This window comes from Paralichthys olivaceus, chromosome 22, assembly GCF_024713975.1.
Source record: "Paralichthys olivaceus isolate ysfri-2021 chromosome 22, ASM2471397v2, whole genome shotgun sequence".
NCBI lineage: Eukaryota > Metazoa > Chordata > Actinopteri > Pleuronectiformes > Paralichthyidae > Paralichthys > Paralichthys olivaceus.
In genome coordinates, this window is record NC_091114.1 from 8,758,088 (window position 1) to 8,783,545 (window position 25,458).

A 25,458-nucleotide genomic window follows, 5' to 3' on the forward strand; every position below is an offset into this window, starting at 1 on the left:
CTTATCTTGTTATCTTGTGGCCTCTCATTGTTTGGCTGATGGACTGACTGGCTGCTTTTGAAAATACGGGCTCAGACAGATCAGATTAGCCAGCACTTTGTGCACTGTGGCTTCATGAAAGACAGAGGAGTGACAACCCCCCCCTCTACTTGTACTGATCGTCGTGACATACCAAAAATCAGCGTTTGTCAGTCATGACGATGAAGTCAAAGTCAGTTTGTCATCTTCAAGAAAGAGCAGCACATAGTAGCTGAATAGTAGTTGTACAATCGTTGTACAATAATTGAAGCAAAGATGGCAGCTCTTTCCATTAAATCACTAGTGTGACGTCAGTAATCGATTGAACAAATGAAATTATAATAATGAGACATTCAAGTAAAACATGTGTTACTTGTTGAAATGAGAGTGTGCAGATCAGTGTCTAGTTTAGATTCTGCATCCAACCACAATATTAGATTCCTGCTATCATCGACCCTGGATAAGCCAGTGGGTATCGAGGCAGATGTTGGTTCTGCTGAGATGGAAGGTGTGACCTCTGATGCATTACCAATCTATAAATAGCGTCACGGAGGCGAGATCTTCCATCAGGATGCGCTTCAAAGATCGGTTACAAACCTGATTCTGTGCGGGGAGCAGACTGTTTGTGTTTCTTCCCTGTGGATTTGGGCATTTAAGCACCAGTGCTGATGCCATACACCTTCTGTTCACACATAAAAAACAGTGCATGCTGCTGCTGGCTGTGCTGCTTTTCATTTTTATCCAAGTGAACTCCTACCTCACAGTGTAATATCAGGCTGTGCCACATGAGCTACCTGTTTATCTTAGACGTGGGTGACGTGTGCATGGGATTATCTTCCATTATGACGGTTGTGAAGCTCAAATCCAGATGTGCACAGATACACCCCTCCTTTTGAGCTTGACTGGATAATAAAAGCAGTTGTCAAGCTAATTTCAGGGAAATCACATTTTAATTACCGTAAAAGTACAGTACACAAAAACATCAATCTCACTTTTCAGTGGAAGGATGTTGAGATTAAAATGAATTGAATTTATTCTATGATGCCTTCTGTGGGCTATGTGCCTGCATGTTCTTGATTTGTTCTCTCTATTTCTATGTAGGCAGTGATGTTATAAATCTTTGTATCCTTTTTAAAAGAGAAGTTGTAGTAGTAACCTTGGTTTGAAGATACATTTAGAAAATAGGTTGAGGTTGAATATTGTGTATTTTTCATTCATTGGCCAAGGTTACTGAGTGGTGGATGGAGAAAGCAAAATAAGAGCCATCCACAGCTACAGGAGCAGAGATTGATGGAAAGTTAAGGAAAAAACGTTCTCTGATGGTTTGATGCTTTAAGTTTAATCATAAAAAACCTACGTTTAGCCGTCTTTGTTTATGTGTGTGGGCTTTAGCGTTGTTTTAATGTTGTATGCGCGCACCTTTGCAAACAAGTGCAGCATGTACATGTACCTGCCCGCAAACAATGTCATTCTGAAGCTGTAGCTTGGCCAGTGACAACAGAGCCAGGGTCTAAAAATTAAAAATAGAAATCCTGTGACTAGGCTCTCACCATGACGATGAGAAGTTTTAATCACCTGTTCCAGTTGTGGTGCCCTGTCTTCAGAGGAGGGAGACGTTAGAGCTCTACTGTAGACCCTATAATTAGCGTTCCTGTTTCCGGGCCCTTACCTTGTTGTTGGGCTGTTTGACCAGTCAATCGAGATAAAGGTATTGTTCAGATAAAGTAATCATAGCACAGTGTCCACTTTTAGAAATCCAGAGCTGAGGCTGTTGTGTCTTTCACCCTCTCTGCCTCTATTGTCTGCGATTATTCCTCAAGCTCTCTTGGCCGCGTCGTTACCCGCCGACGCCCCGCTTTTGTCTGAACATAATTTAATCGCATTCAACGGAAAATTAAGTTCTCATTTGCATCACAGGTGCTGATGGTTGCTTCTTATGTCGTCCTCAACTGGCTGTTGAACAATTTGGCTTCCCCCTCTTTATTCTTATCGGAGTGGACGGTGGCTCTTCGCTGCCTCCTCAGTGTTGTTAATGATTCGAAGGTCACCCCGTCCCTTATCACAGTTGCTTTTTAATCATCTAGGAGTACAGAGTCGCCTGCTTTGAAAAACAATGCATATTATTTTTGTCCAAGAGTAGAAAAAAGAGAAGCTCATTATACATGGAAAGTAGATCCATTGTGAGTCTTACCACTTCAGAGATGTTTGCACAACAGGAATAGCTGTGTGTATGTCTTTTATTTGTAATAACGTCAATAATTACATTTTAACAAAAAAGAGAATTTTTGTCTTTACAGTGCGATGAATGTTTTTCAGTTGCTCATGGATTGTTGACGCCAACAGTCCCAAACTGAGTCTGGAGCTGAAATGATTACGTAAATAATTCATCAATCAGTCGATTGAGTGAAAATGGATACATTTGTATAATCAAGAAAATTCAAGTCATGTTATTGAAGCAAAAGTATCCCCAGATTCCCTTGTTACAACCTCTCAAATATGGATATTAAGTTTTTCTAGGAAATTTTTAAAAAAATCAGCTCAGTATTTAATCAATAATTGGAATATAGTTGGAACCTTGACTAATCATCTATTTTAGTATTCTTTGTCGGCTAATTTGAGTTTAGTGTGGACAGGAAAGTTGGGAAGCCTTAAAGCTAATTTATGCTGCCTTTACATGAATAAATGTCTGTATTGTTTATACATTGAGCTTAAATGAGCCTTTAGTTTATGTCTTTATGCATCATTATTTTTAAGTATTGATTCATCCCCGCCATCTGCTGAGATCAGTTCTTTCCTAGTCTTCATGACCACTCAAAGCACTTTACAGTGTAACAGCCATCAGGGCCAATTCAGGGTTCAGTATCTTGCCCATGACACTTGGGCATTGGGAATGTGGAGGACTGGGATTGAACTGTCCACCCTCTGGACAAAGAACAAACCACTCTACCCCCTGAGCCACAGTCGCCCTTGATTAATGTGGTAAAGCACCAGTTTGCTGCGACTCGGAGCCCATCTTAAAAAACCTTATGATACATTTATTCCCAAACTATTAATGTGCATGTTCACACTGAGCCCAGTCTTTGCTGTTGGTGCAGCACCATGGACAGCACCTCCGCAGCCTCACTGACTCACGCTTCTCTCCTTTTGTTTTCTTTAATGTAGTGGTGTCAAATTTTCATCCAGGGTTACCCATAATACCTTGTGAATGAGACAAAGAGCTAATAATAAAACAATAGGCCTTTCCTCTCTAGTGGATGACTCCTCCGCATCCTTGTTGTCAGGCCTCATTTGTTTTGGTGATGTGGGTGGGTAAGTCATGATGTCTGACCACTACTGATGTGAGGGTCTTTTTTTGTTGAGGGCCACTCCACACTTGATGCAACTCTAAATCAAGGGGAAGGGTTAAAGGAGAGATTGGAGGGTGGTTTCCTGAAATGGATTACACAGAGTTTTTCGTGAAAGGGCACCTTACCTTGACTGCATGATAGAGACATTGTATTGTAAAAAGCTGTGGGTCAATCTTTGTGTGACCCAGTCATGAAACCATTTTTTGAGACAACCTGAACTGCTCTGGCTCCAGCTGTAACTGCTGTCCTCATCGGAGGCCATTAGGACCTGAGTGTTGTTTTAGATCATTGGATATGATTTGAACTGTTGTGGCCTTAAAGGGTCCAAGGTATTTTTTATTTTATTTAATTAATTATTTCCCCATATTTCCCTCATCAAATTAAACCCCAAGGAAGCAGAGAAATGCATTTTTTGAAAACCTGAAATGAGCTTTTGTTTTTTTCTTTTGTACTGAGGGAGAGTCTGAAGGTGAAATGTTGAGGCTTGCAAGAAAATGAAAGGCTTATCGATCATGGGCTATTTTTGAAAGCGGGGTCAAATTAGCTAATGTAACAGCACTGTAAAAGCATCATTTGAAGGGCACCGAGATCCCTATCTCATGGGTGTATGAAATGACAGCCCAGCAAGATAGAATCGGTGCATATGTGGCTGAGGACTGGCGGGCCTTACATACATACATACAGTACATACATACATACAGTACATACATACATACATACATACACAGCCCCTTCCTCCGGGGGATTTTTGACCCTCAACGTCAGCCTTACTAAGCTGCAGCAGCTGACCATTACATCAGCTCTGAGAGTCATGGTTCATGTAAAACCTGTAATTTGTGAAATCCATGGCGATAATGTCTGTGCATCATCTGGCATATAGATCTCCCAGCTGCAGACACACACAGCCATACACAGGGAACCACAGGAGAACTGAAAACCACATTTAAGAGAGAAACTCTTAAAATGGAAGTGATTGCAATCAGACAGTCTCTAATGAGCTAATTAGAATACGCTCGGTGGTGTAATGAATCTGCTGAGAGGCTCTCCCACTCTGTCCTGGTCTGAGCGTGTTAGTACTTGCTACGTCAATCACTGACGAGAACGATGCACGAGATGCACGAGGCTCCTCCCCAACCCAACCCCATCCCCACTCAAGCCCACCAAGGTGACCCCAGAGGGCTCTATCAGCATATTAGCCCATCTGTACTACATGTAAGAGGCAGACCGGCAGGAAGCTTCCTCTGGACACACACCTCCAGCTCATTTCCAGGATGGGGTCTGTGATGTGATGTGTGATGGGGAGTGTGTGTGTGTGTGCGCTCTTTCACTCGGATCGGAGGTGACTGCATGCTGACAGTGCAATGACTGTACAAAGCAGGTCTTTGGTCAGGATTATGTGGGTGAGGTGGAACAGAAGTAGTGGTTGCTGTCTCAATGGGAAAATTGTGAAAACAGCATATCATGTTGATCTGGACCAGGTTACCATGATATTTTAGTAGGATTTAACTGCAGAACTACAATAAAACTAAAGGATGATACTGTTAATATTTTCTCCCCTTGTCATTCTTAAGAAATCTTATGACCAAAATAAGCACTGAATCGATCCCACCAAGAAGTAGGTTTCTCACCCTATAGCCTACACCCCTTTGACACCACCTTTAAATCCACGAGATCCACATTTTTATTGCACACTCATCGAAACCAACCACTTAAATAAGTCTTAATGTTTTCATCAAGATTCACACATAATACCCTAAAAACATTAAATGGCAGACTAAACAAAATAATGTGAAAGCTGGAAAGTACTGTGGAGGCCACATTTGATCCCTGTGACCAATACCTGGAGGAAAAAAGCAGGCCTTCACAAATGCCTTAGGGCAACTAGAGATGGACCACTACCAACAATGGAGTGTGGTCTGGTTGTTGCTGTTGAGAAAGCCCTTCGCTCTGTAAAATGAAAGTCTCAGCATCAGGAAATAGCAGCACCATATAAACATAAACCAAAAACAAGAAGTAAGTTATATCAGAGCGTACAGATAAACAGGCTAAATAAAAATCTGGGGCAGAGCGTGCCGCAGTGGGAGCGCGTTCGACACGGCGCAGGATAAAAATGCAGATTTACAGGTGAAACTTTCTTCATTGTTTGTTACGATCTCGTCAGCAAAGAAGACACCGGCCTTGTGTTGTTTACCGCCTGCACCGATCAAAACCAGCACTGATCTAACGGGAATGACAAACAGCGGGTTTGATCAGGAGGTCATTACTCCACTTCATGCTCTCGCTGAAGCATCACCACATTTGTAACATTATCATTAAGGGAAGGGGAAACGTACCGGGTGCCTGTTTAAACTCCGCTCTGTGTCATTACAGTCACTTGCAAAAATGACACAGCAGTTTTTCTTCTCCCATTAGTCTCCCAAAAGCCTGAGTCTGATTGGTTCGTGGGGTGGGGGGGTAAGAGGAAGCAATTTTGGCTCAGTCCTGATGAGCGCTGCCTTGTGGGAAATCAGCGTCGTGGCAGCTCCTGTAATTAGTTCTGCTTGTTAGAAAAAATGAAGGGGTTACTAATTAGCAAGTGGATGGCTTCTTGACTTGTTGTGCATCTTTTCCCTCCTTTTCCTCGAAGATCATCATTATCGCCTCCAGGCAAAACGGGAAAGAGAGAGAGGGAGAGAGAGGGAGATGCTGCTTCGTCGTGCTGCTCAACAGTTTAGCTCTAACGCGATGAATCTAGATGGACAAATCTCGAGGGGCGCCCTGTCATGCTCTGACAGACAGGCGGCTGACTGTAAGCACACGTAAAGGCAAACGCCCCGAGCTGTGCAAGATTTCACTTTTCCAGTTTGCGTAACAAGCCGGGCAGTGTAGTTTTCACTGATCTTTACATTCGCAGGCTGACACATGCTTTATTAATAGAAAATCCACAGCCACCAAAGTTTCAGTACGATTTGTCATGCAAGAAATGTCAGCTCTTCTGTAATGTAGCTTTTTCTTTCCCATCCCTTCTATCCTGTTAATTCAGATTCATGCTTGGCTTGTGCACTTTATTCTCCTCCACATGGTCTTTTGATAACCTTTAAAATACATTTTAAGGGTTGAAGAAATTTTGATTGAAATCTGTCTGTATGTGACTCACATATCTTGAGAACCGTTGATCTTAACGGTTTTACACTTGTGTATTGTTAGGAGCCCAAGGAAGTGCAGCGTCAAATTTGGCCACGAGATACTCCCAATATATAAAAAACTCATGTAACAGCATGTTCACAGCAATGACAGACAACAGACAGACAACTGATTCTCGAGTTTGGAGTTCAGCATTCTGAGACGATTTTATCAAACTCTGAATAATCAGGTGAAGAGCTCTTTGTGCAGTAGCTTAAGTGTACTCAATAACTCCATGTTATTCTTACAGTCTCGGAAAAAATAATTAAAATTAATTTAGAGCAGGGGCTTGACACGATGCTCCATTTATTCACATGTCTGCAACTTTGTTCATTAGCTTAAGCATAAAGACTGTAAGACGGATAAAATGGCGACTGTGGGCTCGTTCAGTTCAAAAGTACCGAAATCCACCAATCAGCACATGTAAAACTCACCAATTTAAACAATTACATATGTTCCTTTAAGTCTATACAAAACCCAAAATGTTAAAAGGACAGTTTGCCCATGGATCATATCATTGCTTTTAGATTGCCATTCCTTAAGCTAAGCTCACTGTATCCCAGCAATAGCTTAATTTTTTACATCCAGACATGAGTGTAATTCATTTTTCTCATGCATCTCTTGAAAATAAATCAAAGATATTTTCCAAATTGGCAAATTGGCACAACAGTTGTGTTAATTTACATGCGATGCTGTGTGCGTTTTGGAATTTTGATTTAATGCTCTGGAAATTACAGTATAGTTGGATCTAGAGTGACAGTTAGAAGTAGCATCCTCTGCTTTTGTTTGATGACTGCAAACTCCGAAACCCAAGTAGCAATGAAACAGACATGGTGGAAGTGATATGGAAAGTGGCTCATAGATTGATGAAAAGTAATGCTAAGTACTATTCCTGTATTTTTTAATATATCTAGGGTATATTAAGGAGTAAATCAAGGATTTAAGGGATAAACCACAGCTATGATGGATTTAATGAACCATTGGCAAACTAGAGGCTATTCTTCTCCTAAGTAATTTGGCTTGGATGTCAAAGCATAAAAGGAAAATGCAAATCAAGTTCCTCCAGAAATAGACTCCTTTTGTGTCCCGTCAGATTTCATATGAGAAGATGTATAATCCGCCGCTGATGTTCGAAAGTCAGGACTTCCAGCTCCCCTCTCAGCGTTTCAACAGCGCGCTTCGATTCCTCCTGACCTCCACCCCCTCCCCCCTCCTTTTTTTAAGCTGTGGGCAATTTGAGTGCTGAAAGCGGAAGTATTTCTGCTTGATGTCACACTGTCGGTCGATAATTCTCTGTAGCGCGTTGTTACATGCATGCGGCTGCAGAGGAACATTTATTTCCCTCAGCTGATCCGCTTCCAAGAATGATTCTGATGTGACATTATGTAAGAACTGTACGGCAGAGCTGCTGGAATTAGAGAACACACAAACTGCCGGGAACATGCTAATCTCCCTATGTGATTATTAGTCATAATATTTAACGCTGGCTTAATGATCGACCCGCGGGTGTAATCTCTATCTGGCACATTCACCTGTCCCCCCCTTAACCCTACTGATTTTCCTTTGAGGATGGTGGTTAGGAATAAAACAGAATAATTATACCTTGCAATGAATTTCCCTGGAGACATAAAATAGGGGGACTATGAGGTTGACTTGCTACATGGAAAATATCTGTATTAGCTCAAATTCTGTTTGCAGCTCTGCACTGGCATAATGCATAGAAAATGCTGTTGATCAGCGGAGCACAGTGGGTGATGATGTTCACAATGAACCCAGCTCCCCAGAAATGTTCTTAAAAATTGAGATTTTTCTGATTTGAGAGCCAACTAAAGGAGTCCAAATAATTATTGTCTTTTTAAATCCAGAAATCTGTCGTGAAGAATGTTAACACCCACGAAAGCTTTCACCTCATGAGCTGAAGTTAACACCACACTCCCCCTTCCTGTCATCCAGAGATTTGCGATTCAGTGCAATGCTCTGTCATTTAGCATGCAGATGAATCACTTGACAAGCCCGAAGGCCGTGTTGTAAAATTTTGATATTTACCCTGCATTTTCAAAATCCACAAGATCAATTAGAATTAAAAAATGGTTGCATTATTCCACTTTATCCAAAAGTTCTACACATCACTGTATGACACCTGTGTAGGCTGCGAAACAAAGACTGGATATGCTTAGATCTGAACAAAAGCTTTGTTTTTGTAGTTGAAAACAGAGGCCTTAAGCGACTGTTATTTTACACACACTCGTGTTTTTTGGAGATTAAGTGAGCGCAGTTCAGTCAGACAGTTGGTGAAAGGCTTTTGTTTCAAAAATAGACCGTGTTACAGTGCTGCACATGGCACAAAAAAAGGCCTGCTGAGAACGATGGCAGAGAACTGAGTGATTGTTAACAGACTGGAGTCAGTTTAACACGATGTGGCACAAACCCACTCTCACAGGCAAAGTTTAGACTTTTGAGGCAGTTACACTTCATCAGGTTTAGCCAGAACTAATAAGATAAGAACATTCATGTCATTAGCTGAGCACGTGGCCAGAACAAAAGCAATAAACATGATGCCCACTGAGGAAATGCTATTGTAAATCTCATAAATTTACAAAGAGTAAATACCAAAGACAAGAAGATAAAATAATAGAGATGAGAAAAGATAAAATACTGACTAACTAAAAATGAGCACTTGGACAAACATTAGTGTGATAAAAAATATCCAAACTGACAGAAACTGTCTTTGAGAACTTTGGCTTTTTTGGTGTGATCCATGCCCATCCACTAACATAGTGCTTTGGCTTCACTTTTGGATTGTGGCCCCTTTATTGCCCCTGATTTCGAATAATCCTAAATCCCTCACTGACTAAATCTAACTGGCTGCTAGTGGTGACTTTACATTTCCTATACAGAGTCCTCTCTTAGTGAACATCGAATCTTATCCTTCATCATCACCATTACTCTACTTTTACAGCTACAGTGATTGTGCCTGGAATTGATATGAGTCAACATCCTTGAGTCAATTGTGAATTTCAAGGAAATGCAAGTCGACGCAGTCTAATCTCGCTCAGCTTGCGACTGACACAGTGGGCAGCCACAGTAGTGGGGAGGAATCTGTCCCACAAGTCTTGTCCACTTCCATCACAGTCAGTCATCACCATCTCTGTAACTGTGTCCTAATGTCTCTCTTTATCATCTATTGTCTTGTCTATGTGGTTTGCGTGTGGTATGCTTCACATCTATGTCCTGTTTTCTCTTTCTCTCCCTCTTCCCACTTTTACTACGTCTTCTCTTTGTGTTGGATGAGAAGGCAAGTCCCGGGGCACCAGAGGATGACGGCAAGCTGTCGGTAGGTCCTGTCTGATTGACACTCTTCCTGTCTGCTTCAATGTTTGTCCCCGTTTCTATGTAGATGTAGTAGCATAACTTGTCTATCCCCCACAGTACTGTGAACGAGACGTGCACCGTTATCTCTAACCTTCAGCCTCCCCGTGTGCAGAGAGCAGCTCTGTCTGTTTTCTGAACCTGTTTTATGTGACAATGACATTTTATACACAGCAAGCTAAAGACAATCAAGGGAGCTGCATGTTCAGAGAAAGCTTAAGACTCTTCTAATGCTTCTATATTTCCAAAGAATATCAGAAATTGAACCTGCATCGTCAAGGAAGCAAATAAAATGGAGCAGCAGAAGGAGAATCGTCAGGGTCACATTGAGAAGCCACGGCTCCGAGACCCTAACGCACGCCATGCCACTCCACATGTCTCCCTTCCCTCCCTCTCTGACCCATATGAGCCTGTGAATTAGCACCCGACAGCTCCTGTGCTTATGCATTACCTGTGTGCAACCAAAGGCGGACACACTCCAAACAGCTGCCGCCTGCAACGGTGCCTAATTTCCCACAGTTCTCAAGTTCAGCTTGAACTGCAGGTGTGACCTTGGCTTTGAGAGAAAAGCCACTTTAACTGCAGATGCCTGTGTCAGAACATGGGACTCATGTTTTCTAAGATGCTGTGGTGCTCTGTGCTTGTTTTACTTCTGCGTAGGGGTTTTATGCAAAAGAGGATTAGGGAATCTTATTCCAACCAGTAGCATGACTGGAGGTGGGGGAGCATATGCATGAACAAATGTTGCAGTAACATGAATCCTGATCTCTGAGCTTAAAATGTTTTAAAGGAACAAGAGTCCAGCACAAGTATGTAAAATGATCATACTTTATAATGTTAATGAAATAAACTTACATTGTGTGCTTAATAAATAAGAAGTAGTGTTTGAGAAGGGCTGATTTGCTTTATGACAAAAATAAGAACCAGTTACTGGATGAGGAGAAAGCATGCGGTACTTAAAGAGCCCTATCCTAAGCAGCAGGATGTTTCACACCTTGTTTCTCATCTCGCAGGCGAGGCCTCGGCTGCAGAGGGGGGGTAGCTCTGCCTCCCTGCACAACAGCTTGATGAGGAACAGCATTTTCCAGCTCATGATTCACACATTAGACCCTCTAAGTGAAGGTAAGACGATCAAACCGCACACGATGACACATCTCTCAAGTCTCAAAGACCACCTCCTTTCTCTCCCTCTTGAAATTACCTGAATTCTGTTTTCAGATGTAATGGAAATGTGAACAAGGTATTGAAAACTACATTTACTGGAAATGGAAATATTAGCTTTAATCATTGCAAAGACCATGTGCCCTTAAAATCCAGAGTCGCCACCATCAACATCCAGAAAAACTTTTTTTTTAGCCCGTATGCTGTATGCCAAGACTGAATCGATCCATTTTTAAAAACGGTCCATACGAGACGAGACAAGCTTAGTGCTGTGTCAGAGCAGAGCCGAGGTTGAAGATCATTTTCCTTTAATCCAAGATGAAGGCCCATTAGCTTAGCTAGAGGAAATGTAAAACGGCAGTGTCAGTGCTCGGCACAGGGGATGAATATGTTAATACGGCAGGGGAGGTGCAGTGTCATCCCACTCTCATGAAAAAGATTAAGAAAAACTGTATGTTAATGGGGTGGAGGGGGGGTGGGCAGGCAACAGGGGTTTAAGTAGGGTTTGGATAATTTGTCATCAGAAGTCTTGTTTTGGAGCTTTGGTGAAAGGTGTTTGAATTCAGTGTGGAAGGAACATCTCATGATGTCATGAATCCTAATCCTTAAATATGAATATTAATGTTGAAAGCTAATACCAGTTTACTGGATGATGTCTTTGTTTGACCCCCTTTTTCCTGTAGTTCTCACAGAAATGTATGTTCAGTGTTTTAAAGCATCGGTGTTGCTGAACAGGACAAGGTCCAAAAGCCATTGATATATTGCATAAAACTGTCTAGTCAGACTCTATACCCCCCCTCTGGCTGCATAAGACTGCATTAGAAAACATTAGCAGGCATTCAGCTTTCTCTGAAATGACTTTGCATTCCTTGAAAGCCAAACCCCAAATGAGTCAGCTCAGGAAAGATTAATAAGCCATGCCAAGCCGGACTTTAAAGAGCCCATTACCATGCATCAAATCATTGTCGTACACAGAATCCAAAGCGTCTGAGTGTATTCATTTTTCCATCTCTGTGATTAAAATGTAAATCGTAGCCTGCTGGGAGAATGGAAGTCGGTATGGCTGGTTGTAAATGTGCAACAGAGGGCTATACATATACTCCACCTTGCCCCTCCATGTAGAGCCATTTGTCATATGGTCTCCATAGGCACATCCAACATGCACTGATCATGTCAGAGAGATGCATTTACTACTTGTCTGACATCATAAAAATGAATTGAATCTGGATTTAAAATGGTTAAAACAGCAATTTTTGGCTTCAGTGAGAAACAGTAGAAATGTGAGGATGTTAGTTTACCACATTTCACTGATGAATCTTTTGGCAAATTACAGACTGGAAATGAATGCACTGAAACAACGACTGCAGTGTGACATGACGCGAGGATTGAATTAATTACCGCAGAGAACAAAAGCAACCCTTCGGGCCCCAGCTTGGTTTGAATATATTATTTAGAAATTTCCATTTAGCGCATTGGAAAGTTTTCACCTGCTCCAGTGAACATGGAACGACAGACATCATGGGCCGTATTTGTTTTAAAGCGTTAAATAATTTCATTGATTGTGAGGTTCTAGTGACCGTGTCCTATGCACAGTTACAGATATTAATGCAAAGGAGCACATTGTTTGTGACGGAACAGGTGCATCCATCAAAGATGGAGGCTGTGCAGCTTGTCCTTGCCTGCTCTTAGGCTTTAAGTGTAGCTCAGCGGCGCCACACGGGAGCTGGCAGGACTCCGTCCATACATTTTTCATAGGCTGCTTCTCAAAATAAAGTCATCTTCGCTTCTGAGCTGAAGCAGAGTCCAGGGTTGTTTTGCTAGTGCTGGGAAGTGGTTGCCGTTCTCTTTTGAGGCTTATAAAGTGGGCGTAGTTAGAGGTGTGAGTGCCTGTTTGTGTGTCTTTGTGTTTCCAATGTACTCTTCACTGCTTCATTACTCCCGTCCTCCTGCAGCAATTAATCTATATTGTGACTTACCAAAGACAGTTTAAATGTTTAGTTTGCCACATTACAGGTCAGCTATAATGAGAGTATTATCCTGCTTTGTTGGCAGAGGTTGGATTGCAAACATGGCCAGGTTTGGCATGGCACCACGAAATGTGACCAAGATTTTAAATAATGTATTCGGGAGAAAAACCCTGATGAATGTTTGCGGATGTATGATGAACGTATGTGTATGTGCGTCTCACTTTAAGAAGAAGTTTGACATGTTTATCACATGAGAGTGATATCAGTAAGGAGGCCAAATCATTCCCCCCCAAAAATGTCTAATAATTCTTCAAAATTCTGCTTTGCCAGCACAATAAAATGACTCTTTTAATTAACATTTCACACACATTTCTCGTCATGATATAATACCTATCAATGCTTACATGTACCCTATCAAACCAAAGATCACCTGGATTTATTTTTTCTCTGTTTCTGTCTTCCTATCTCTCCTCTACTGTCCCCTCAGAATTTGCTGACTCTGGTGAGTTACTCCTCTAATTTCTGTATCCCCAACCTTCCCTCCGCAGAAAAAAAAACTGTTTGTTCTCATTCCAACAGCCTGGAGAGAAGTCTCTTGCCCTACGTATCCCTTATGTATACATTTCCCTAAGCGCCGCTGTGCTGTATGTCAACTCTGTACTGTCCATCCCTACAGTCTCCTTTCAAATATCGCATTCTCTTCTGTGGATGTATTCTCCCTGGAAACCCTCTGTGACCATTTCTGCATTGATTTTCATCATTATCCCTAATCCTCTCTCTCCTTTTATGAACTGCTTGTTGTTCTAGCTTGGTGTTACTGTTCTCTGTGACACAGGTAGAGGTCCCAGACCAGTGGTTTGAGTTTTCCTGCCAACACCGTCCCTCTACTCTATGTTCATGAGGATTCTGGAAGGTCTTTTACGCTGCATTTATTGAGTTTGAACGGAGATTCTCTCGATTTTGTGCTGAGTTAAGGAACTGAAGTACTGGGAACATAGAGTAAAGTCGTTTTCCCACATAGCAAAATAGTTTTTTGCCCAGATTAGGCCCACACTGTCATCCAGCCCAAAAACTGCATGGAATGATGCCTCTTGTGCAGTCTGCTCCTGTCTGCCAGATCTGGGCCACAATTAGGCCATAGCAATACCACATGTCAACTTAAGAGAAGTAGATGCTTATTTAGCATTTAACAACTTTCCATTTCTTCGGTCCCTCAGTTTAATGAGACCTTCATCAAGCATGTTTTCCGTGGGAGAAAACACTGTAAATAGTCTAGTACAGTTAGTTCCTGGTACAAGTTACCGCATCTCTTTTTCCATCAGTGTGGAGCAACAGACAATATCGCTTAGGAGTGGCATAAAATATTGAACCAAAGAGAGAGCTGGGGAGGGAGACGGGCAGAGTGGCTCTCAGTCTACTATCTGAGCCCTCAGTGGATGACTGGCCCCCTTAAACAGCACTCAGTATTCAGGCTAGGCTCGCGCCTTTGGCTCAAACCCCCAAAAAACGAACGCCTGTGTATGGCCACAAAACATTTAGTTGTGGAAATTTAATGAAATGAGATTAGATAAGATAAACTAAAACTTTAGTCATCCACACACCAGGGACATTTGGTTGTTACAGCAGCAGGTAAGTCAGAATGAGGTTGAGAATAAAGAAATATGAAAAGGCAATAGAATAAAGATAAAAAATTAAAATTAAATAAGAAAATGCTGAGCATGTACATTATACACACCTTCTCAATGTAGTGGTTTATATGTATTGAAATGTATAAATATTCAATCAGAACCAAGATAATATTAATAGCTGGTACTGAGGTCAGATATCTGATGAGTCTCCGCTCGTTTTTATGTAACATCCCTGCTGTGTGACGCAGTGCGTGGCTTTAAATATGATGGAGCTGAGCAGCCATCTCATCAGATGCTTCCCTGCCGATCATTACCTCACTGAGATATCCTGGATGGATTGCTCAACGTGCCAATGTGGCCATGAACCTTAGATGTCGGGTCATTCTTATCGAGCAGGCATTTAAGAGGAGAGTTCACGGAAAAGAGTTCCCAAATCCAATTGACTTCAATTGTATCGGATTCGGCTGCAACAAAGTTTACCACTAAAACTCCAGAAGTGTTTTTTGGACTCAAACACTTCACCCATGCCTTCATCGGCATAGTGGTGAGTAGATAATGAGTGCATTTTCATTTTTCAGTGAACTATCCCTTCAACCACAAGTCCTCCTTGTAAATAGTCAAATGAGGAAACCAAAAAGAGATGAAACTCAACGTTACATCATGGCTCTCTCTCCTGTTACTTTTTTTTATTTTAATATTCATTTAGTGCTAGAAGTAAATCTATGAATCCAGCCAGCATTTCCAATTTGCCCCGTACTGTTGCCTTCTCCTCTCACCAGCAGTACTGTCTGTGACCCAGGGCCCCATTGATCTCACAGCTCAATAATGCACTCACTGTTGCTGACCTCCAACCCCTTGTGCAACGGATATATATTTTCCATTTATTCATATATATTGATATGCTGCTGTAGGTTTATGCTCCATTTACTTCTGTTCTCGTAACACTTTTGTACAATACATTAAATATGACACAGACATCAAGTGTGTCAAAAGGTGGCATCTTCATGTGTATTGAAAACTATACACTGAATTTGCATTGTAATTGGACTTTAATGAGCCCTTGTTTCATTCATTCTTAATCTATAATGTTTTTGTTATGCATTTATGTCTGGATCCCTAATGACAGGAGATGTACAGTCAAATAAAATACTCTGTCGGAGTCTGTACACAATGAATCTATATAAATGGGAAATTTCAAGAGTTAGAGGTGTGGATCAACACCACTATATTATCTGTGCTATATTATCTTAGCTATAAATATTAAGCTATTACTCGAAAGATGCTTGTAGCTAAGCTACTGCTGTATCCAACTTCATATTAAAGGGACATGTATGAAAGAGGAATGCATCTTCTCATTTAACTCAGCAAACAATGCGTGTTTCTCAAAATCTTGAACTATTCCTTTAATATGTGATAATATTCATGGGGACTCCCTTATTGCCTGAAAACCTTGCCCTCCCTTTTTTAAATTTTGTTTTGATAGATAATCGCACCTCCAGTATGTTATGTAACTGTGGCCAGCTGACTACACTTAGTAACTCATGATCCCTCCAACCATACTCCTCCACCAACACACACACACACACACATCTCCCCCGCCGTCTGAGCCGCCCTGTGCTGGGCGGGTGAAAGAATCAATGTTAAAAGCCTTTTTGCCTCAGCACAGACTGTGAATTTTCCTGTCACACCAACCCCCAGCAGACAGGCCGGGCATGCACACACACGCATACACTGTCTCGTACACAGCTCACCAGAGGTTTAGAGGTCACGCAACAAGGACAAGAGGGCCCCTGGTAAACAACAACAAGTCCCCCTCTCTCTCTTCGTCTCTCAAACAGACGGCTGTGGTGGTGGTGATTGTGTTGTGGGTTAATTCCCCCTTAGAGTAGCACAAGTCAGAGACCGGCCTCATACAGTGCACTTCAAACCCAAGTCGCCTAATCATATGGGATTGCGGTACTTGTCTGGGAGTGCAGCAGACAAGCAAGACACTGTGATGGGAGCAGGATTTGTTTTTATCTCATTAGATTGTGTTTTCAGGGCTGCCAAGTCTCGCATTTGGCTCGAGATTCGCACCATAATCCTCTCACATGTGAGTGGAGCGGTCGCCCACTGTTGGGCAGAGGCGGGTATTAGTGCATGTGGGCATGTGGTCATACAAAGTGCTCGTGTTGCACACCCACTACACGCACAAAACTCTTCAGGAGACTGTGACTAAAATTATAAAACGCATTTGATTTGCTTAATGTTTATTTAAAAAGTAAGAGAGTCACACATGCACCACCTAAACACAGGAGCTGAGTGCCAGAAGGAGAGACCATGAGAATTTAAAACAGCTACATTTTTCATGACATGGTGTTTGCTATGAGGGTGGTGCTAAAATTATGGTCGGAGAATTGGTTCCGGACTTTACGCATATTTTGCCTATCACACAAGAACAATGCAGCTGGAGGTTCTCTGCACAGACGCATTCACAACAGCAACAAATCCTCTGCATCATTCAGGCGAGAGGAGCCAGGTGCAGCAGACAGAGGCAGAGGTGTATTAATTCAGCTGCGGTGATCACGTGATTTCTTCTAGCGACACACCGACACCTGTGGCTGCTCTTATCACCACAAACTCTCGTGACACATTAATCGGTGTCTCCTACTTGATTGGCACCACTTTTTCACTTGGAGATATTCGTTTTCTTTTTGGCTTATTTTTCATTTTTGACACTTTCAACCCACTGTATCCTTGTGAGCCAGGCGGAGAAAGTCCACAGATAATCCGGAGCCTCTCACTTGGCGTTGACACATGCACCTCCTCTGGAGAAAGTGCGGATAATCTCTGGAGTTCAGTGCATGTCTGAAAGCAGCTATAGTGTCTTTACAAAGACGGAGTTATATTTTTTTATGGGTTTGAGTACCCTAAAGATAATTTCCTTCACCCTCACTGTTTTGAAGTGGAAGCAGAGATTTCATAGGCAGATATCTCAGAATCTGGACTATAGCTGTTGAGAAAAGAAGATAGCTTCGATGAACTGACCCTTTAAAGTGGTCATTATATTTTAGACCTATAATATAAATTATAATGTAAAATCGAGTCTTTGTTTGTTTAGTATGTACGATAAGCTATGAGTGAAGAAACCTGGAAAGAGAAGTGCTATAAACGCGTGCTACTTTTTCACCACAAAGTGCATTGTGGGAGATGGCCCCTTGCGGTCCGGTGTCTTCTGTGCTCTGCCCGCTTCACGTTCAGCTGTTTTGCTGCAGGTTTGAATTCCAGGCTAATTCATCATGTGCAGATGTGCTGACCGTCTATTTACAGTAGCACGGGAAACTGCCACAGTAAGGGAATCAAATTAATTGTTCGGGTTTCATTGTGGAAATAAATGGCTGAATCATCGAGCCTTTGAATAAGCTTGTGTGCAGAGGAGAGGAGGACTCATCTTTTTGTTGCATGGTGACCCAGTAAATTTTCTTCTGACTTCCCTGTTCTGTTTGTTTTTTTAATGACACCATTGTATGAACCTCTTCTTCTTCGTCTATTTTTGTTACGGTACTATATCGACCACCCCTTCTCCCTCCCTCCCTTATTCTCGCAAATCTTCTCTAATAGCAGCAGCCCGTGCCACTGGCAGGCTCTTTATCAGACTGAATTACTGTAAAGCTATAATGTATTTTCCTTGTAATTCAATCCTTTGCTGCTTTGTTTTTGCACTTATGCAGTGACAACCTAGAGGAGACTGTGTGTTTGTGTGTAATGTTGTGCCTGTGTGAGCGTACAGCATGCGATTATAGAACCAGCAGACCTGTCTTCTTCTTCTTCTTCTTCTGTCATGTTCACTCTTTTCCTTTTTTCTCTGTGTGTCCGTTGCCTTACCCTTGTCTTTTGCTGTGATGTTGTAGAGCTTGGGACTTATGGGAAACTAAAATATTATCACTCAATGACTGAGGAAGGTAAGCCTGAAAGTTTTCACTACTTGATTCTTTGAGTCCGCTTCCGTTCAGTTTTTTCCTCCATCTCAGTCATGAAACATCTATCGCCCCACCTCATTTTTTTAGTTTGCTTGTGGCGTACAGTTTGCACAGTTTTTTTGCTTTTTGTTCCACAACCTCTCTGAGATTTCACTGACATAAGTGCAAATCATGGTGGCCATGACATTTCTTTATTTATTTACCTTTTACAATTTTTTTAATTTTTTGGTTTATTTTAAATCTATGCCCATAGATATTGTGTGTTTCTGTTTGTAGTGATTTTGTGGATTTCTATTAAATTGAAGATATTTTCAGGCAGTTAAACCATAACACAGATACAAATGTGATGTATTACCACCCCAGCCCACTCTCTTCACACAAAAAAACAACAACAATTCTTTCTTTGGCCCTGTTACCCTTCTGCGCCACTGAGAAATGCATCATCCATGCCTCAGCGCTCACTTGGAGGTTTCACTTGCACCAGCAGCGGGTGAGCACACGTAAGACCTACGTTGCTGAATTTGTGCAAACCGGAGTGACTCATCCACCCAGTGGTTGTGTAACAGGCGGAGCTGACAGGGAAAATGAACGACTCAAGCAGGGCCGGACTCGGTTGTTCTTTAAAGACGCTTTTGAAATTGCTTCATTATCATGCAAATTGTGCGATTTAAACAACTCATACACCTTTAAGAGGGTGAATGAGTGAAGTCAACCATTTAATAAAGGAAAAAGCAGAACACAGGACTGAAATAGTCAAACATTCTGTTGTAACATATGAATGAAAAAATAAATACTGTGCTCTGCAACCCCTCGAGGACCCTTGGCTTGGTTTGATAACCCCTGCTTTAGGGAACTGTGAGTTTGTGATGAGGTTTTTCTTTTTTATTTGCTCGCACAACTAAAGCATAAAATGCTTTTAAAATGTACCTTAAAAAGGTGAAATGCCGTAGGATAGCTCAAAATTAATTGAGACCGTAATCTATCCGAATCTGTTCTACTAAATGGATATCATGCCACATATATATGGGGTTGTGTAGAAATATTTTCCCAGCCAGCACTGAAACCACATACCAGAGTAGGATTCTTAAACATTAAAGAATTTCCTTTGAATACATACAACAGAAAGCCACACCCTGCCACTTGTCTAGCTGTACTTTACACCCACATTTGTATGAATGAACACGCAAACCCATGCTCGCAGCGTCATACACAACCAACCGTCAATGCCTGCTTAAGGTGAGTGATGTCAAGGCAGAGGAATGTGTGATGCCATCTTGTGAACATGTACAGTGTATGTGTGTGTCTTTGTGTGCGTAAGACAGGGAGTTGGGGAAGCTCTGCATTGCCAAACATCGAGGAGACAAAGTGAGAAAAAGACAGTGTTTGCCTGAGATAGATGAGCAAGAGAAACACAAGCGATGGAGTGAGATAGAAGAGACGGGAGGAAGGCCAGTAGTGACTTGGGGTGGTTAATGATTTTGCCAGAAGGTCACAGACAGTGTTGACATGGCTGGGTGGAGTACGTATTGATGCATCACTGTGTCAAGCACTGACAAATCAGCCGTGCCCTCTTAAAATGAAAAAAAAAATCTTTCAAATTGATTGCAAAGGGCTGATTGGGACGAGGCAGGACACGCATGCAAAGACTGACACGCACAGGAAGTCGGTGAAATTAAATATGGATGCATGAGAGTGTTTTACACCAAAAGAGCTTGATAGGTTGGTCAGTCTTCTTTGGTGTCGAATGAAAACAATCACGTGAACTTGCATCAAATATTAAAATCTATCTTGTATCACACGAGAACCTGAAAAACCTGCACTCCAAGATTTCGCTGCATTTGGAGACATGTTTCCTCTTGTGTCAGCTTTAGATTTATTGTTTATGAGTGCTACGTCGGGGGATTTTGGCCGCGGGTTTCATGGAAAGTCAGCGGTCAGTCATTGCTAGTCATTACAACATGAGCAGAATTGTTGAGCTTTTATTTATAATGTCAGAAGGACAGCTTATGTAAGCCACAAGGTCATGTTGTTTAATTGATGACTGGTCTTAATTCAGTCTGAACCTGTCAGTACTACCAAAAAATACGTTTGTTATTTTTTAAAAATCTGTTATCTTAAGTCGTAATAGTTTTAATAATGATGTGATATATAGATACAGCTCATTTCACTGTATTACTTTTTTAAAGAAATGCTGCGCCTAGCTTTTGACTTCACTTGACTTTTTGATTTTAGAACTGAACAAGAACGGGAGTGTGTCTGACCTCCAGGAGGCAGATCTCACCCTGCTGGCTTTTCCTCCAAGGACCAGGACATTGCAGAATCATCAGTATATGATATGCTATGTTATATTGACTGTTGCTTTTGTTTCAATGGCAGTCTTGTGTGAACCTCTGCCCTGCTTGTATGGTGCATTTTGGAAATGTGACCCGTCAGGGGTCAAAGGGGCGCTCCGAAGATGCTGCTGTGTTCATTCTATAACCACCGTGGCGATTCTTTTGCAGGTAAATTCCGAGAGAAGGCCTCCATCCTTCACAAGATTGCGAAGAAGAAATGCCAAGTGGAAGACAGTGAGAAGGCTAATGGAGTCGCAAGTCGTTCAGGTAAAACGTACTTACTTGCTGTCCTGCTTAGTCAATTGAGTTGGCTGAGAAGATGAACACATTATAATATGCTTGCTAAATGTAAAGCTACCTGCCAGTTAGAAGGTTAAACTATTACTTTGATTACATATTATATTGTTATTCACAAAGATCCGTTTTTGTTGCTGTTGCATCACCTGGCTTTATATTTGCTCTATTGGATTGTCCACTGAAAGAGTTAATGAGCATCACATCCGATGTTAAACAAGCATGACATTATCAAGAACTGCCAAATTGATTGCAAGTGTTGTCTTCAAGCAGTATTTAAATCAATCACAGTCACTGCCAAGTGTTATTTATGTGCACTTTTCACTTGAAAGAGCAGCGGACCAAAGGATAAACAGGAGGCCAGAGGAAGAGCTTTCATGGCCCTCAATGTCGACTGAGCAGCAGAATCAAAGCGAGACTTAGATGTTTATCAACAAGGCTAAATTATGCTAACGGAGCCTTATTAACATATTACCATCTCAATCAAAATTCATGACTGGTCTTTTACGCAGCACATCTTAAATTTAGTCGCTGGTGTCTGGAACAAAAGAAGATTTCCTATCAGCATGTGATCAGATTCATATCGCACTTCATACCTAATATTGCAGCATCCAACCAAAAGAGTGAGGTCATCGGACGACGGTGATATCAAATTGCATTATACAATCCAGGAATTGTACTAACTATGTCACAACCACGCTTGGATTAAAGATATTATAGTTTTATCATCAGATTACATGGCTTTAGGCACTTTGTATTTTAATAAGGGCTGTTAAGTAAGTCTGGCCTCAAATGAAATGGAGTCCTATCAGCCACCATGAAACAAGGAAAGAGAGCAAGGATAGTAACATGCGCGTTCCCATTCATACACAGAGGGTTTCAAAAGCAAAAACACTTTTTGATAATGACACTCAATATTGAATTTAGTCTCGATACATGGATGTGTATATTTTTACCCCTCAATGCAAAATGGAAATTTTAATGGATAATATATCTACCTGAAATTGTCATTCAAACTTTTTGGGACTCGTCCAATTATAAAGCCAACCATACAGTTTTTTGCCCTCAAGGATTTTCAAGGGTTAACTCCTTACCATTGCTGACATGCTGCCTCCCACCTCTCTGCACGTCACGACAACTAACGCTCCCGTGTCTATTTGGAGCACTGACAGCTTTTGTTCCTCCTAATGCTTTTTCACGTTAATTATTCTTCAAACGTCCCGCAGATAAGAACCTTCCGAACAGCTCCAGCGTGGAAGTGGAAGTGACACCACCCATGAACGGAACGGCAGGGCAAGAGGGAGAGACGGTGAGTAATCGCAGCACACATACGTATATTTAATGCACACAAACAGAGCAAATTCTTATTTCCATCTTAACTATGCCCAGCCAGCTAATTGGGTTGAATTAGAAGGAGTGGACAAAAGTGAGAGACTAATATCAAAGTCAGAGAGAAAATTATAAATATTTGATGCCTCTCATCTGTGTCTGTTCCATCTTGGATGTGATTGATGCAAAGGTTGCATTGGCTATGGCACAGGTCACTGCTGCTGATAATTTCCCAGCATGCATTCGGGCGAGTTCCTCCATCTTCAGGCAGACCTGCCAAAGAACCGCCTGCTCCCACTGAGTTCTGTAATCACACTCCACACTCACCTGCTGCTCCCTGCCGCTGGTTGCTGGAAACGAACGCTCACTCGCACACAGAGCCAGCCCTAGCCTTTATGGGGCCCTAAGCAGAATCTGATTTGGGGGCCCCCCCCACCGCCTCAGTGCCACCAATACTATTGACGATTGTCAATACTTGATCATTCACACACTGTAAATTTAACACAAACATTGTCAATTGTATTATTTCTAGCTGTGTTGCTTATACCAGTGTTAGCCTATATGCTTCAATGCATACACACGCACAGACTTTTGACGCAGTGCCCGGACAGAGTGAGTCTCGGAATGGCACCCGCAGCTGTTGTGCTGGCATGAACGATGAAAGGGTACAGCAACCTGCCAGTGCAGCAGACGGTCCTGGAGCAAGAGGGCAGCCATCCAAAGTGGCACACTGAGGGAAGCAGGCAGAGGGGAAATAGCATGCCCCTCATTCTCACTAGTTATATTGCCATGACTCCTTTGCATTTTGATTTCATCTTAGCTGAAATATTTATTAGTTTAAAATTAATTAATCCAACAGAAGAAGTCATACTTCATTTCATATTTAAAAAAGTATCTCAAATGTGTAAATATATCTCAAGGTTGCAGCAGAATCCATCATCCGCTACCATCTGACCACAAATTAACCTCTGAGGGCAACGGCCAATATTTTGGATGCAACATTTCCCACAGAATCAATTTAATCAATCCAGTAACGGGTGTGCACACGCATGAAGGTCACTCTCCTGTGCAACAGATTTTAAGTGACAGGTAGACGGACTAAAGAATGAAAGATATGTTCTTAGGTCTGACTGTCTGCATGGACACTAAAAACATAATGGCCTGTAGCTTTTCACTATGTAACAGATTGTAATCTTGCACGATCCTTGTTGGAACCAAGATAATTCTTCAAGGACTTAGATATCTCTGCATCTAGAAATACTGTCGATGCTGCAGCACTTTGACATCCCTACGTAAGACGGAGCTGCTTATAGACACACTCATCTGTAAATACAAACTCATGTAGATGCAAATAGGAGGATCTCAGAATAGGCCATGAGCTCTTATTTGAAGCATGACTGTGTGTGCATTGATCTGTTCCATTGCACGGAGTTGTTTTCAGATTGATCTCTCCTGGGTTAAAAATAGTCTTTGCCGATAAAACTGTCATCACTCTCCTGAAGCTGAAATATTTGTGTCGGTAAAAACGAAGGCAGCGCGCGTCAATTTCTAGAATCATCTCAAAACTTTGTTTGAGGGGAAGGTGGGAAAGCTGATGGATGAAATATGAAAAAAAACCTTTTTCTCAGGTGGCGATTCACAGCATTTGGAAGAGGTGGACATTTATTGGCATGCCTGGTTCTCACATGCTATTTTTAGAGGTCCGTCCCACAGTGCACCTGTCTGTGTCAGCCAGGAAGTAGCTGGAAACAGCTCCCACCTTCACACGCCGCCAGAGGCCCCGTCATACTAATTGTCCAATTCCTCATGGATGCCTTGGCAACCAAGATGGGGGAATAAGGGGATATAGTTAAGGTCAAATTAAAACCTGCTCAATTTCCTGTCTCCCTTTTTTGTTGTTAAAACCCTTGAGAGTCTAACAGAGAGGGGTTAGGGTTCGTGAATGATGAGCACATTCAGTAAATCACCCAAAGCTAATTCTGTAAAAACATGGATTTTCACATTTTGAATATTCATGAGCATGTTAATCTCCTGTAATCATTCCTTTAAATAACATACTGGCAAACCATAACCAGCAGGATCCTGTGACTCATACTACTTATTGTAAATAAAATTACATAAACAAATGTGTATCTTTCTTTTATCTATTTGCTTTTCTTTCTGATCTGAGCATTTCAGATCGGGATGGAGCCTCTGTGTCAAAAGAAAGAAATTCCAGATATTGATATTCTCACCAAGGGAGCTGTTCCTGCAGTACATGCTCCAAACAGATGAAACCGTCATGTGAAAAATGGGACACTGTGATCAGAGACATAGACAAACTATTAAAAGACTTCTGTGCTGTCATATGAAAAGTTGGATTAACAAATGTTTTATGTTTAAAGCTAGGGTTGGAAATGGTAAAAAAAAAGCTATGTATGAAATTGTCTGAAAATAACTTTTTTCAGTTTTTTTCAGACAACTCTATTTATTGATGGCTATTGGAACATGAAGAGGATTTCAACAAATACCCTACCTTTAACGACTTTTTTAGCCATTTGTCCCCTTTTTTTTGTTTTCTTGCCTCACACCAGTTGCCGGCGCAAATGCTTCCCTTTAGGATAGGCAAAGAAAATTAGCAAATGTCACACCTACCCTCGCAGCACTGCGGTGCCTGGTAAAAGTCAGTCCCTTTAAGGTCGGAGTGGCTGTGTTGCCAACTGAGGCACCGCAGGGCAGGAAAGGCCCCCAAGGGGCTGGCATTTGGTAACCAAGTCAGAGTAGGGAGCACCAGCTCTATGGGGTACTTCAGCATTGAAAGCAATAAAAAAAATCATAAATGTAAGAATCACCGTGTGCTATATTAGCCAGAAACACCTGGATTCACTTACATGCAGTCGACACATCCACAA

At 41.7% G+C, this 25,458-nt stretch overlaps 1 protein-coding gene across 8 annotated transcripts in view; it reads left to right on the plus strand.

Moving 5' to 3' along the window:
* The window catches only part of LOC109634907 (sodium/potassium/calcium exchanger 2), a 48,501-nt gene that overhangs the window by 16,849 nt on the left and 6,194 nt on the right, over positions 1-25,458 (plus strand). For 3 of the 8 annotated variants that reach the window (XM_069518705.1, XM_069518704.1, XM_069518706.1), the window contains 6 exons: positions 9,823-9,861; positions 10,910-11,018; positions 13,512-13,526; positions 18,543-18,593; positions 21,113-21,211; positions 22,465-22,547. In XM_069518705.1, coding sequence (XP_069374806.1) covers positions 9,823-9,861; positions 10,910-11,018; positions 13,512-13,526; positions 18,543-18,593; positions 21,113-21,211; positions 22,465-22,547 — 396 coding nt within the window. The remainder of the gene's footprint in view (positions 1-9,822; positions 9,862-10,909; positions 11,019-13,511; positions 13,527-18,542; positions 18,594-21,112; positions 21,212-22,464; positions 22,548-25,458) is intronic. The other 5 variants (XM_069518708.1, XM_069518707.1, XM_069518709.1 and 2 more) reach the window with 5 other exon arrangements.